The sequence below is a fragment of the Mirounga leonina genome, unplaced genomic scaffold, assembly GCF_011800145.1.
Source record: "Mirounga leonina isolate KUSES-001 unplaced genomic scaffold, KU_Mleo_1.0 Mir_173, whole genome shotgun sequence".
In the NCBI taxonomy this organism is placed as follows: Eukaryota; Metazoa; Chordata; class Mammalia; order Carnivora; family Phocidae; genus Mirounga; species Mirounga leonina.
This window is the reverse complement of record NW_023270447.1, coordinates 53,662,234-53,676,239: the sequence shown is the minus strand read 5'-3', so window position 1 is coordinate 53,676,239 and position 14,006 is coordinate 53,662,234. Positions and strand designations below refer to the sequence as shown.

At 37.2% G+C, this 14,006-nt stretch overlaps 1 protein-coding gene across 4 annotated transcripts in view; it reads right to left on the bottom strand.

Moving 5' to 3' along the window:
- Positions 1–14,006, bottom strand: part of EPS15 (epidermal growth factor receptor pathway substrate 15) — a 145,082-nt gene that overhangs the window by 98,982 nt on the left and 32,094 nt on the right. For all 4 annotated transcript variants that reach the window (XM_035018587.1, XM_035018586.1, XM_035018585.1 and 1 more), the window contains exons 2-5: positions 9,504–9,545; positions 5,270–5,359; positions 4,155–4,202; positions 840–935 (exon numbers count right to left, since the gene is read on the bottom strand). In XM_035018587.1, the coding sequence (XP_034874478.1) occupies positions 840–935; positions 4,155–4,202; positions 5,270–5,359; positions 9,504–9,545 (276 nt within the window). The remainder of the gene's footprint in view (positions 1–839; positions 936–4,154; positions 4,203–5,269; positions 5,360–9,503; positions 9,546–14,006) is intronic.

Here is a 14,006-nt window from a genome sequence, read left to right as displayed (position 1 = left end):
GTCACCTCTCAAATTGACAAGGATCAAAAAGTTTAACAACAGTATGTTAGCAAAAGTGCACTCAACCAATTGATGGCGGGATTGTGAATGAGTACAACCATTATGGAAGACAAGTTTATATTATATATGAAAATTGCACAAATGAGCAAACTTCTGAAACAGCAATTCCACTTCTGAGAATATGCACATATAAATATATTTCTGCACATACAAAATGACATATACCCAAGTTCATTTTTCATTGCAGCATTTTTTTTAATAATAAAAGATTAGAAACAAGCTAAAAACCTATCAACAGGAAGTTAAACAAATTATGGTAAAGGGGAGGTGTGGGGGGATAGGTTAAACAGGCAATGGGGATTAAGGAGGGCACTTGCTGTGATGAGCACTGGGTGTTGTATGGAAGTGTTGAATCACTATATTGTACACCTGAAACTAGTGTTACACTGTATTTTAATTAACTGAATTTAAATAAAAACTTTAAAAATTTTATGTAAATAGAAACAAGGAAATACTATACAGCTATAAAAAGAATAAAGATGCTTTTATGTAAAGATCTCTAAAACATTATTTGAAAAGGTATAGAATTGTGTTTATTAATTGTATACTACTATCAATGTAAAATGAGGAAGTGGGTATTTATATTTCTTTATATACACATATAATAAGTCTAGAAGGATATATAAGAAACTAATAACAGCAGTAGCCATTAAGAAAGAAAATCAGGTAGCTGGCTGATAGGGGTTAGAGGAATTTTTTAATATGGCAATTTTAATTTTTAAATCATGTAGTATCATTTTTTAAATTAAATACAATTTAAATTTAAGATCATTTCTTACAAATCTTGGTGGAGGGACGGCCAGGTTTAAGCTACTCAGTGAAACCTCCAATCCATTCTGGGCACATGCCACAAGACGCAAAGCAACAAAGAATTCCTGAGAAAGAGAAGCATGAAATTAAGTGCATTATCTATCCATCCATCCATCCATCCATCCACACACTTGCAATCTGAAAATATAAAACAATTCATAATTATTCCAAGATCTTTATGTAGCAACAAATATAACAGCACATTTGCCTGAAAACACTTGCTTTAAAATTAAGAAGACATCTATGTACAAAGATGTTCCTAACATTATAAATAGCAAAATGTATTAATATAATGGGAAAATACTTAAATAAACTGTGATACATACAGATAGTGGAAATTATACAAAATTAATACATGCTTCAAAAATATTTAATGATGTTAAAAATTGTTCTTATCATTTAATTGAGGAAAAAGAGCCTGGAAAATGCCTAGAAGAAAATAACAACTGAATGTTATCAAAAGTCATCTCTGGATTTAAGATGACAATTTTGAAACAGGGCCAATCATTGAAGTGACTCAACCACTGCTATTCCAGGAAAGCTACAGAGAATACAGAGCTACTGTACAGCATCTAAAACAATTACATAACTGCCTAACTTAAAATACTTGAAAATCTCTCCCAAAGGTCCTTGGATTTCTAGCACTTGAAACCTCAGTCTAAAATTTAATAAATAAATGCAGAGATGCTGAAGCAACTGGTTTTCAGCTGTTCTGAGTTAAAGTCAGGTCTGGGAAAAGACATAACAAATGCTTTTACTCCAGTTATAATCACTTAGAACTTAGTACTTAGTTGCTGATGCAATCAACCCATCACCACTTTTCTCAAACCTCCTATTCTCACCTATACCCTTCTTACCCAATTCCTAACCTGTTCTTAGAACCTTGCAGGTTTGTCTGCTTTATACAATACCTTGCCTTCACTCACAAATTTCTTGAAAAGATGGTATTTCAAGATCTCCCCTTCCCTTTTCATTCACTCCACAAGCTTTTATACAATCTGACTTCAACTCCCACCATTAGCTAGAGAAACCAATGCCTATGTCACAAATAACCTCTTAGCTACCAAATACAATAGCCTCAAAAAAACAAAACAAAACACAAAAAAGCCCACCTCATCCTACTTATTCTTTTGGAAGTCTGGACAGTATGATAACTCCCAGAAACTCTCTTCTACCAACATAGCTTCATAAACTCTTCTACCTTTTCTCTGACCTTTCAAGTCTCTTTTGGAGTCAATGCTTCCTCCAACCTTTAAATGCTGGTATTCTGGGGGTGCCTGGGTGGCTTAGTTGGTTAAGCATCTGCCCTCAGCTCAGGTCATGATCCCAGGGTCCTGGGACTGAGCCCTGCCTCGAGCTCCCTGCTCAGCAGGGAGTCTGCTTCTCCCTCTCCCTCTGCCCCTCTCCCTTCATGTGCTTGCTCTCTCTCTCTCTCTCTCAAATAATTAAACTCTTTTAATAAATAAATAAATAAATAAATGCTGGTATTCTAAGTACTCCAACATCAACCCTCTTTCCTTTCTCATTGATGAGAGATTCAATTACTGTTAGATAATCAGGTCCACCCCCATAGTATGGATGGGCACTGAAGTGAAATAGTCCTGCATTAAATTCTAGTTCTGCTACTTAAAGTTGTGAGGCCATGGGCAAGTTAAATAAAATTTTTCTGCAAAATTTTTCTAATACCTACCTTGCCATGTATTATGAGGAACAAAATAAAAACCATACTATAGAAAGAAAACACCTACTGTCATTTTTGGCACATAGAAACTCAATAAATATTGGTTTCTTTCCTTTCTTTGATGTTAATTCAAAAATCTATTTCTCCAATGCAAATATCAAAGTTTAACTGCAGGGGCGTGTGGTGGCTCAGTCATTAAGCGTCTGCCTTCAGCTCAGGTCATGATCCCAGGGTCCTGGGATCGAGCCTCGCATCAGGCTCGCATCAGGCTCCCTGCTCAGCGAGAAGCCTGCTTCTCCCTCTCCCACTCCCCCTGCTTCTCCCTCTCCCACTCCCCCTGCTTGTGTTCCCTCTTTCGCTGTCTCTCTCTCTGTCAAAAAATAAATAAAATCTTAAAAAAAAAAAAAAGTTTAACTGCAGACCCACAAATCCAGCCACCTGGATTTAACAAAGACAATTCAAACTCAACATCCAACGTCCAGGAATATCAGTGAAGAATTTATTATACTACAAACTCATGAAGACAGAGACTACATCTGTCATGTACACTTCTGCACTTCCAAAGCCTGACTCAAAAAAGGTACTCAGATACTTGCTGACTGGGCGCACAGTACCCTGGCTGCCCATATGAAGTTAGTCTTCCTATGTCTCCAATGGACCAACTGGCCCTCTTGCTCAGGGGCTCCAATGGGGACTACAATCTAACCCTGGAATCTTAATTAAGGGACTGGATATTCTGACCCTCTCATCTAAATTTCCCATCCCTTTTCTGAGTATGATGCTGCTTCAGCTATCCCATATGGGGGAATTAACTTTGAGTAGCAGTGCTCAGCCAATGTATCAGCATGCAACAAGCTTGGAATTCAGTCCTATGGAACTCTGAAATTCATCCCCAACAAGCTGAATTTCAAAGTACACTGATGGTATCCAATACCCATAATCGCTTTCATGTATTTCTAGTCTAGGATTTACTTATGGCCTGTAAACCATTTTTTGGTTTATACGCCAAAAGTAAGACCTAGACCAGAATACTCACAAGTATACTGTACAAGAAACTGAATGTTGAAATCCTAACCTCCAAAGGTAATGGTATTAGGAGGTAGGGCCTTTGAGAAGTGCTTAAGGCATCAGGGTGGGGCCCTCATGAATGGGATTAGTGCTTTAAAAAAGAGGATCCAGAAAGATCCCTAGCCCCTTCTGCCTTATAAGGATACAAGAAGTCGGCAACCAAGAAGACAGGCTGGCAGCCTGACCTTGTACTTCCAGCCTCCAGAACTGTGAGCAATAAATTTCTGCTATTTATAAGCCATCCAGTCTGTGTTAGCCTGTTAGAGAAGCCCCTGTTATCCTGTTAGAGAAGCCCCAACAGACTAAGACATTCCAGGAGAACAATGTCACCAAATGAACACTAACCTTTGGGAATCAGTTACTTTAATGTCTACTGAATTGGAAATATTTTCCAATATATTGTAGTAACACTTGCCTTTGCAAAACCCTAATGTTGGTAAAAAACCAACTCCTAGTTTAAAATTAGAAAAAAATTCTGGTTATTTTTTATTCTGAAGCACTCAAAAAATTTTTCATATGTATCTCTGAATCTTACTTGTTTGTTCAGGATTCCTTTGCCATTTGTGTCAGCTAAATCCCAAATCTGAAATTCAGAAAAAAAAAAAAAAAGTCAATCTATATTTTAAACAAAAATCATCTTAAAGATAAATTAAATCCCTGTAATTTACAACTTCATTCTCTTTGGTCCTCAGATTTAAGAATCATAGAATTGAAAGTGGAAAGAAAACTTAAAGGTCATTTAGTGCAATCCTACACAAAGAAACTAAGGCCCAGTGGAAATACTTACTCAAGAACATTCAAGGCATCAAGTAAAGAAGTGACACCTAGGTTCTAACTTCCAAGTCCAATGCCTTTTTCATTAACCCAGGTTCTAACTCCAAATCCAATGCTCTTTCTACTAGAACCTATTACCTTGATTTTAGTTTCATGTTAAGATGATATTCTTCCTTATGGGCAAGCTGAAATAGTTCATGTTTATTTGTGAATAATTAAATTATTAATTTATAATAACTATTATCAATATCATGTATAAGGATTCACAAGGAGATTTAGCCAGGAGAGGGACTTTCCACTTTTTTGTGCTCTTTTCTAAGCCTCTCATCCCCAACTCTATTCACCACAAATTAAACACAGTTAGAGACAGTTATAATAGAGGAAGCAGAGACAGAGCCAACTCTCTGAGTGGGTGGCAAGGTTCCCAGCCTGCACTGTTTCTCCCCACAATACCCAAATGTACTTTTACTTCCTCATTTCATCCCACTAAAAAGTAACTGGTTTTCTAAAAATCTGAAAAACACCTTACTTTTCAAAAGGGTAAATCACTGCACCACAAATTTCCTCCATTGCATTACTGTAACTGCTTCAATGATTCAATTCTTACTTCTAAGTTTCTTGACGGTATCTTTCTAAATCTGCATCCAATTTATTTATACTACTAAATAAATATTCATTAATACGGGCGCCTGGATGGCTCAGATGGTTGAGCGTCTGCCTTCAGCTCAGGTCATGATCCCAGGGTCCTGGGATCAAGTCGCACATTGGGCTCCCTGCTCCTTGGCCAACCTGCTTCTCCCTCTGCCTCTTTCTCTCTCATGAATAAATAAAATCTTTTAAAAAAATAAAAATAAAAATAAAATGAACAAATACTACCTTCCCAAGTATCAAGTCTGGAAGCCCTGATCTTTTCAGGAAAACAGCAGCATCAGAAGCCAATACCCGTCCAGTATTGCCTGTATCAACCTGAAAAGATACAAACCATAAGCTGACGACAACCACAAAGACAAAATTATCATCATTTTACCTGCCTTCCTCCCTATGACTTGGGAACTGGCTTTTTCAGAAAGGGAACAGGAATCCTTTGACTAACAAAGGCAAGAAATATATGGAGAACCACATGTGTAGAATACCATCTCAACAGCACTGGCAATTTACAAAGTTTTTTATCACGTCCATTACACAAATGGAAAAACTGAAGCTCAGAGGAAGTACAGCAAAATTAGTGGAGTCACAACGTTAACGTATATCTTCTGACTCTAAGTCTTCTATAGGTACCATTTAAATTTTTTTTAAAGATTTTGTTTATTTATTTGACAGAGAGAGACACAGTGAGAGAGGGAACACAAGCAGAGGGAGTGGGAGAGGGAGAAGCAGGCTTCCCGCAGAGCGGGGAGCCCGATGCGGGGCTTGATCCCAGGATCCTGGGATCATGACCTGAGCCGAAGGCAGACGCTTAACTGACTGAGCCACCCAGGCACCCGGTACCCTTTAAATTATAATAAATTCAGGGCACCTGGGTGGCTCAGTCAGTTAAGTGTCTGCCTTCGGCTCAGGTCATGATCCCAAGGTCCTGGGGTCAAGCCCCACGTCGGACTCTGTGCTCAGCAGGGAGTCTGCTTCTCCCTCTCCCTCTGTCCCTCCTCCTGCTCATGCTCTCTCTCTTGCTCTCTCTCAAATAAATTTATAAATAAATAAATAAATTCTAAAAAACTTAATATTAATAGGAGGAAAAGGGTAGCATTTTCTGGAGAGGTCTTTTGACAAATGGGAATAGCTGTATATGTTATCTGTTTTTTTCAAACATCTTTAAATCATTAACTTCTCCTTTTATACTTATTCTTAGAAACTGCAACACTTAAAAAAAAAAATCAAAGCAGTATCAGCTCTAAAACCAGCAGTGATTCCATAATAAACTTAAGGAAACATTTTAAAAATTCTTAAGTTCCTAAAGCACATTAACAGAAACACGTCATTTTAATTGATAGGGATTTTCCTTTAAAACAGAAAAACAGCTCAAAAAAAATGATTTTCACTTCTGTAAAAATTTCCTAAAGTAAAATTGTTTGTAAAAATGAAAAGTAAATTTTAAAAAAGTCATGGGAAAAGTAACATGATTCAAGGATATTTGTGAGCTAGCTGTTTTTCCAGTTTAGTTAAAAGATTGTTTGTTGTAAACATACACAAAGCACTTCAGACAGGCCAATCCCAGCAAAGATGCAAAAGAGAAATCCTTTCTTTCAAGTGCTGGAACATGGGATAAATCAGGCACTCAGCAAAAAAGAAAAAATTGCCCAATCCAAATTTGGGGTAACAAGGAAGTACAAAAAGGGTTGAGAAACCTGCCTCTAAAAATCTGCAGAACTCCTTCTTCTTTGCCTACTCCCTGACTGGGCGGTTGGGGTGGGGGGACATTATCCCTAGCATGACCTAAACAGAAAGACCATCAAGGGAAACACTGATCAAACGCTCATGAAATATTTATGTATCATATTCCAATTTTACTATCTTCCATTCTTTTGGTTACTATCATAAATTAAACACAGCCATTTAGTCTCTGTCATGTACAGGAGTTTCTGTTATACTCTGACACTTGCCCAAAGGCTTGCTCTGCCATAAGCTACAGATTAGAATCTGTGTCTTCATCAAAGACAAAGTAAGACGGTTTCAGAGCCTCATGGAAAGAACTATCCCACATAATCTGAATTATTAACCCTGCAAAACATAGACTTTTGTATAAAGACTTCTGAGCTGATATCACTTTAGACAACTCTCAGACTGTACTGGTGAACTAAGTCAGAATATCTGGGACTATGCAGTCTAGAAGTAGTTTTATTTCATGAAAGCAGACTCCTGACCCAAGATTCAGGGGAAGAAGAATTAATTACACAGGACTGAATAAACTGTTGAGGAATATTTAATTATGATTATTAACTTGGAATACCACTGGTATTATTTTTAATATTCTGTTTTCTAATGGATATGTAGAAAAGCCCTTTCTTTTTTTCTCCTTATGTTATCTTTAACCCTCAATTTAGTAGGCTCTGCTTTTGTAAACTGAATGAAATAGCTTTCAATGGTATCTGATTTTCACTGACCTTTCAGAACTCAAAAACAAATCTTTCAATGGAATGTCCTTGTTTTTATGGCAATATAGTTGTTAACAGGCTAAATAATTTTTTCTTTTTCTCAGGATATAGTTGAATAAATAAACTGCACAAAATAAAGCGCCTGGAAGGCTCAGTCGTGAAGCGTCTGCCTTCGGCTCAGGTCATGATCCCAGGGTCCTGAGATCGAGCCCTGCATCCAGCTCCCCGCTCAGCGGGAAGCCTGCTTCTCCCTCTCCCACTCCCCCTGCTTGTGTTCCCTCTCTCGCTGTCTCTCTCTGTCAAATAAATAAATAAAATCTTAAAAAAAAAAATAAGGCCTATGTGAGAATAGGTATCTTTTATTTAGAAAGAAAAAGCCACTATTAAGGAAAAAGGACTGACTTATGCAGAGACAATGTCTAGAAAGCCCTCCCAAGAAAACTGGCCTGCAACCTGGTTTATAAGGTCCCAGTCTCAGAGATAGTAAAGCAAGGTCACTTAGCAGGCTAGGAACCTTAGCAGATATGGGAAACCTCAAGAAGAGAGAATTCATTTAAATTTATATGTGCTGCAGATGAAATATGGGGGAAAGAAATTCTAAGGTTTGGGTTCTAGTCTCAGGACAGAGGAAAAATAGCAAAGGCTTTAAAAAGTACAATCCAAGATTCTTTAGAAATTTCAGGTAGAAATTAATTCTCCAGGCTCAGAAGTTGTTAAATAATGACTATATGTCTGTAGATTTGCAAGTCATACCCAAGGAGACTTACAATGGTTCATTAATAAACTTGCTGTAATTATGTAAATAGCCAGGTCAAATTATAGCCTTTTCTGTGATCATGATCACAGGCGAGGAGATTGTTAGGAAAAATGATCCAGTATTTGGAAATGCGCAAATGAGATTGTCTACACCCTCAAGAAATTTGATGTATGCACCCCTGATTGACTTTCTATTGACTAGGCTCTTTTACCCTAGTAGGAGTGTAAGTTAAATTACAGAAAACTGATGGCAATGCAATGATTCCTGTCCATACCAATAAATGAATTTTGTCTGGTGGAGAATATAAATCTCTACAACTCATATTCTCATTTTTATGTCTTACTGGTTCTTCCAGTAATTAATTGAGGTAAATAAAATCCTTGACACATGTTCATTTCATATTTGTATGAAAATCATAGTTTTAACTTTGTGAAAATTAAACAAGTCTTTTTTAATAAGATTTTATTTATTTGAGAGAGCGAGCATGCATGCAAGAGAAAGGGCACGAGGGAGGGGAGGGGAACAGGCGGAGGGAGAGGGACAAGCAGTCTCCTCTCTGAGCATGGAACCCCACGAGGTGGGGGTAGGGGGAGAGCTCGATCTCACAATCCTGAGATCATGCCCTGAGCCGAAATCAAGAGCCAACCGATTAACAAAGTGAGCCCCCCGGGCGTCCCTAACCTTTAATAAGTCTTAAAAACAACAGAAAAGGGGTGCCTGGGTGGCTCAGTCGTTAAGCGTCTGCCTTCAGCTCAGGTCATGATCCCAGCGTCCTGGGATCGAGCCCCACATCGGGCTCCCTGCTCCGCGGGAAGCCTGTTTCTCCCTCTCCAACTCTCTCTGCTTGTATTCCCTCTCTCACGGTCTCTCTCTCTGTCAAATAAATAAATAAAATCTTTAAAAAACAACAACAACAAAAAACCCAGAAAAGTCTTTTCTATTTGGCTTAAAATTAATTTGGATATTTATATCTAGATTAATATATCTAATGTTACATGGATTTTATAACATATCTAATGGTATACATAATATGGATAGACAGACATTTAAGCAATTAAGTGTTTGGGCTTAATTATCTCTTTCCTTTATTTTTCTGATAGCTTGTCAAAAGCATTAAGCAGTCAAAGCAGGAGGTTAAAGCACAAGAAATTGAAAACAAGACACATCAAATGTGTTCAGATGGCTGGTGATCTGCAAATATACCATCAAGAGTTGGAAGTATTTTTATATTCAACCTAGGACAACAAAGAAACAAAAATCTTACCTGTCTGTAGTATTTTTCATATACAGGATTCCCACTTGATAACTAAAATAAATAATTAAAAATTAAATGCTATTCAATAATCTGTATTAGTATATTTGCATTCTTTCAACAGATATTTGAGAAACAAAGATAAGTAAGAGTAAAATATCCTTGATTTTGAAAAGTCTGGTTTAGTTTCGAGGGGGAAAGGAAAGTGAATAAAGGCAGACATATATATTAAGAATCAAGCAGACAAAATAAAACAAGAATTTTAAAATTATTTTTTGTATCAAAACTTCTTTTCCTCATATAAAATTTTACCAAGAAACCCAACATATAACAAATTAGGGGTGAAATGCTTTGGTTAAAGACAGGTGAAAGGCCCAAAGCCTTCAGCATTCATCTTTTACCCAAGTGTCCAAGGTCCCTATGAATACAATTCAAAAACCATTTTGATAAAATAATCAAGTGAATACATAAACTGATATACAAAAAGATTACATTTATATCATCAGACCTGAAACACTTGTAGGCAAGGAGTGCCATTCAATTCATACCATAGTTCAAAGGGTTCCCTGGTCAGCTAATAAACAGGTTTACTATCTAATGTGAAAGGCAGCTTAGGAGTATCAATGTCTGAAGGCTCAAGTTCACCTGGACATGAATGTGTAAGAGTGTTCTGGAACCAGGAAGGGAGTCCAAGAAGGCTTCATGGAAGTGACATCAGTGCAGGAATTTGAAGTATGAAGGGGAAGGGGAGAGGGTGATTCTATATGGAGGTAAGAGCATGCACAAAGCATGCAATCAACAGAAAGCTCAGTTACGTTTGAAAATAATAAGGAGTTCTGAATGGTGGTAGGAATTGGAGATAAGATTTTGAAGTTTTGTAGAAGACAACTTAAGAAGGGATTGACATGCCAAAAGTAAAGAAAATGAGAATGGACAAAGGGACAGATTCAAGAGTTATTAACATAGTATTAGGTCTAGGTGATTATTTGTGAAGAGGAAAAATAGGATGGAAAGTAGAAGGCTACTTAGGAAATAATTTTAATGGGCCCAGTAGAGGATCTGAACATTGGCAATGGCAGAAAAGAAGGGTATGGTCTGAATAAATGTTTGTAAGATAGATTTGACAGGACTTATTAAGTAGATGAGGGGGCAAGAGAGGCTTAGATAGAAATACAAAGATAAACAGGAAAAAAATCTTCAAGCATCAAGGTTGGGCCTATAGCCTTAATGGGTATAAAACTGGATTAAAAAAATCAACATTCAGCTTCTCACTCTCCCTCTGCCCCCCCCATACTCTCTGTCAAATAAATAAATAAAATATATATTTTTTTTAAGATTTTATTTATTTATTTGACCCAGAGAGAGAGAGAGAACAAGCAGGGGGAGTGGCAAGCAGAGGGAGAGGGAGAAGCAGGCTCCTGCTGAGCAAGGAGCCCAATGCAGGGCTCCATCCCAGGACCCTGGGATCATGACCTGGGCTGAAGGCAGCTGCTTAACCAACTCCACCCAGGCACCCCTAAATAAATAAAATCTAAAAGGAAGGAAGGAAGGAAGGAAGCAAGCAAGCAATCAACATTCATTGAGTGCCAACTTTGAGAACACATTATGCTAATAATCCTTGTAAGCCACATAGTATCATTCCAGTTTGCAAATGAAGAAACCTAGTGTGAGCCATAGTATCCTTGTGAGCCACATAGTATCATTCCAGTTTGCAAATGAGGAAACCTAATGTGAAGGTTAATTGTATGTGTCAATTTGGCTAGGCTAACCCAGTTGTTTGGTCAAACACCCATGTAGATGTTACTCTAAAGGTTTTTTTTTTTACTGTCATTAAAATTTCTATCAGTAGACTTTGAGTAATGTGGGTGGGCCTCATCCAATCAGTTGAAGGCCTTAAGAAAAAAAAAGTACCCTGTCTGAGGAAGAAGGACTTTTGCCTCCAGAAAGCCTTTAGATTCAGAAGCAACATCAACTCTTCCCTTGGTCCCCAGCCTGCTGCCCTGCCATACAGATTTAGGACTTGCCAGCATCCACAATCACATAAGCCAATTCCTTAAAATCAACCACAGTGTATCTGAGTGTGTGTGTGTGTCTATCCTGTTGGTCTTGTTTCTCTGAAAAACCCTAAAACACCTAACCTCAAAGAGGTTACTTATCCAAGCTGTTAAATGGCGAAGCCCAGAGTTAAATGCAGATCTATCCCACTCCAAGTTCCATGCTCTTTCACAATACCATGCTGCTTTCCACATACCCTGGATTGCTCAGGACAGTCTTAATTTACAATCTGTTGTCCCAGCATACCATTCAGTTTACCATTTGCCTCAGATTTTGCATTTTCTTTTTTTTTTTTTTAAAGATTTTATTTATTTATTTGACAGAGAGAGACACAGCAAGAGAGGGAACACAAGCAGGGGGAGTGGGAAAGGGAGAAGCAGGCTTCCCGCAGAGCGGGGAGCCCGATGTGGGGCTCAATCCCAGGACCCTGGGATCATGACCTGAGCTAAAGGCAGACGCTTAAACGACTGAGCCACCCAGGCGCCCCAGATTTTGCATTTTCTTAAATGAACTATTATTACTAGTCACTGTATTAAAATACCTTAAAATAAACAACAATGAATTTAGTACACCTCTACTGTATACATCTAACTTCTGGCCAAGGTATCAACTAGTAGTGTAAGTGCTTTATCCAGTTGAACAAGCCATGAAATCTGAAAGAGGACTAGTGATAATTCCATCTTTCTTTTCCTGATTCTTCACAGATACAATATCACACCTTCTTTTCAACAACAGCATGCAGAAGACTCACTGAAAAGTATCCTCAGACACAAGCAACTTTAGACAGCTAACTCCTTATAAGCTTGTGAAGTAGTGGAAGAAGTATTTGACACCGGTACTGGAACGAAATGAAATTACAGAAAGCCTACAATTTTGCAGCATTTAAATTTAGTGGAACATGTAAAATAATCATAAAAAGGGACAACTTTTGTGACAAGATTTATCTTATAAAAATATTTGTCAAAAAGAGTACCTTAATAGAGGCAAAAAAAAAAAAAAAACAAAACCTGTAAAACTACTGGGGCTGACAAATTTATAATTTTCAATAACAAAAAATGAGAATTAAGAATAGTCTCCATTTAGCAACTTTTTTCCTGAGCTAACCAGGTACATCACAAAAAATAGAGTATATTAGCAATTAAAAATATTACTGGTTATAGAGAACAAACTGTAAAGGTTAACAACTACAAACCCCAATATGTAACTCTGAAAACTACTTTCATGAAAAAATTTAAACTAAACAATACTGAAAAATAATTACACTGTTCAGAAAAGTATTAGTGACACAATATTAGAGACAGGTATGGCTAAGAAACTGATAGAAAATATGATACCAAAAATTATTATTCTGTATGTGTTTTTTAATATTGTGATAACCAATATAATGACTTAATTTTGTTATAATGTAGTACAAATGTTTTAGTAAATTTTTTTTGAAAATCATGTTTGACTAGAACTACTATACTGATCTACCAATGTAATGAAATCATTTTAATGGCCAAAAAAATATATTTCAAAAAACTTCCAAATACAAACAATTATAAGAACATATTATGAGCAACTATATGCCAGCAAATTAGATAACCTGGAAGAAATGGATGCATTCCTAGAGATGTATCAACTACCAAAACTGAACCAGGAAGAAATAGAAAACCTGAACAGACCTATAACCACTAAGGAAATTGAAGCAGTCATCAAAAATCTCCCAACAAACAAAAGCCCAGAGCCAGATGGCTTCCCAGGGGAATTCTACCAAACATTTAAAGAAGAATTAATACCTATTCTTCTGAAACTGTTCCAAAAAATAGAAATGGAAGGAAAACTTCCAAACTTGTTTTACAAGGCCACCATTACCTTGATCCCCAAACCAGACAAAGACCCCATCAAAAAGGAGAATTACAGACCAATATCCTTGATGAACATGGATGCAAAAATTCTCACCAAAATACTAGCCAATAGGATACAACACTACATTAAAAAAAAATCCCACCATGACCAAGTGGGATTTATCCCTGGGCTGCAAGGTTGGTTCAACATCTGCAAATCAATCAACGTAATACAATACATTAATAAAAGAAAGAACAAGAATCATATGATCCTCTCAATAGATGCAGAAAAAGCATTTGACAAAGTACAGCATCCTTTCTTGATCAAAACTCTTCAGAGTATAGGGATAGAGGGTACAGACCTCAATATCATAAAAGCCATCTATGAAAAACCCACAGCAAATATCATTCTCAATGGGGAAAAACTGAGAGCTTTCCCCCTAAGGTCAGGAATGTGGCAGGGATGTCTACTATCACCACTGCTATTCAACATAGTATTAGAAGTCCTAGCCACAGCAATCAGACAACAAAAAGAAATAAAAGGCATCCAAATCGGCAAAGAAGAAGTCAAACTCTCACTCTTTGCAGATATGATACTTTATGTGGAAAACCCAATAAGACTCCACCCCAAAAC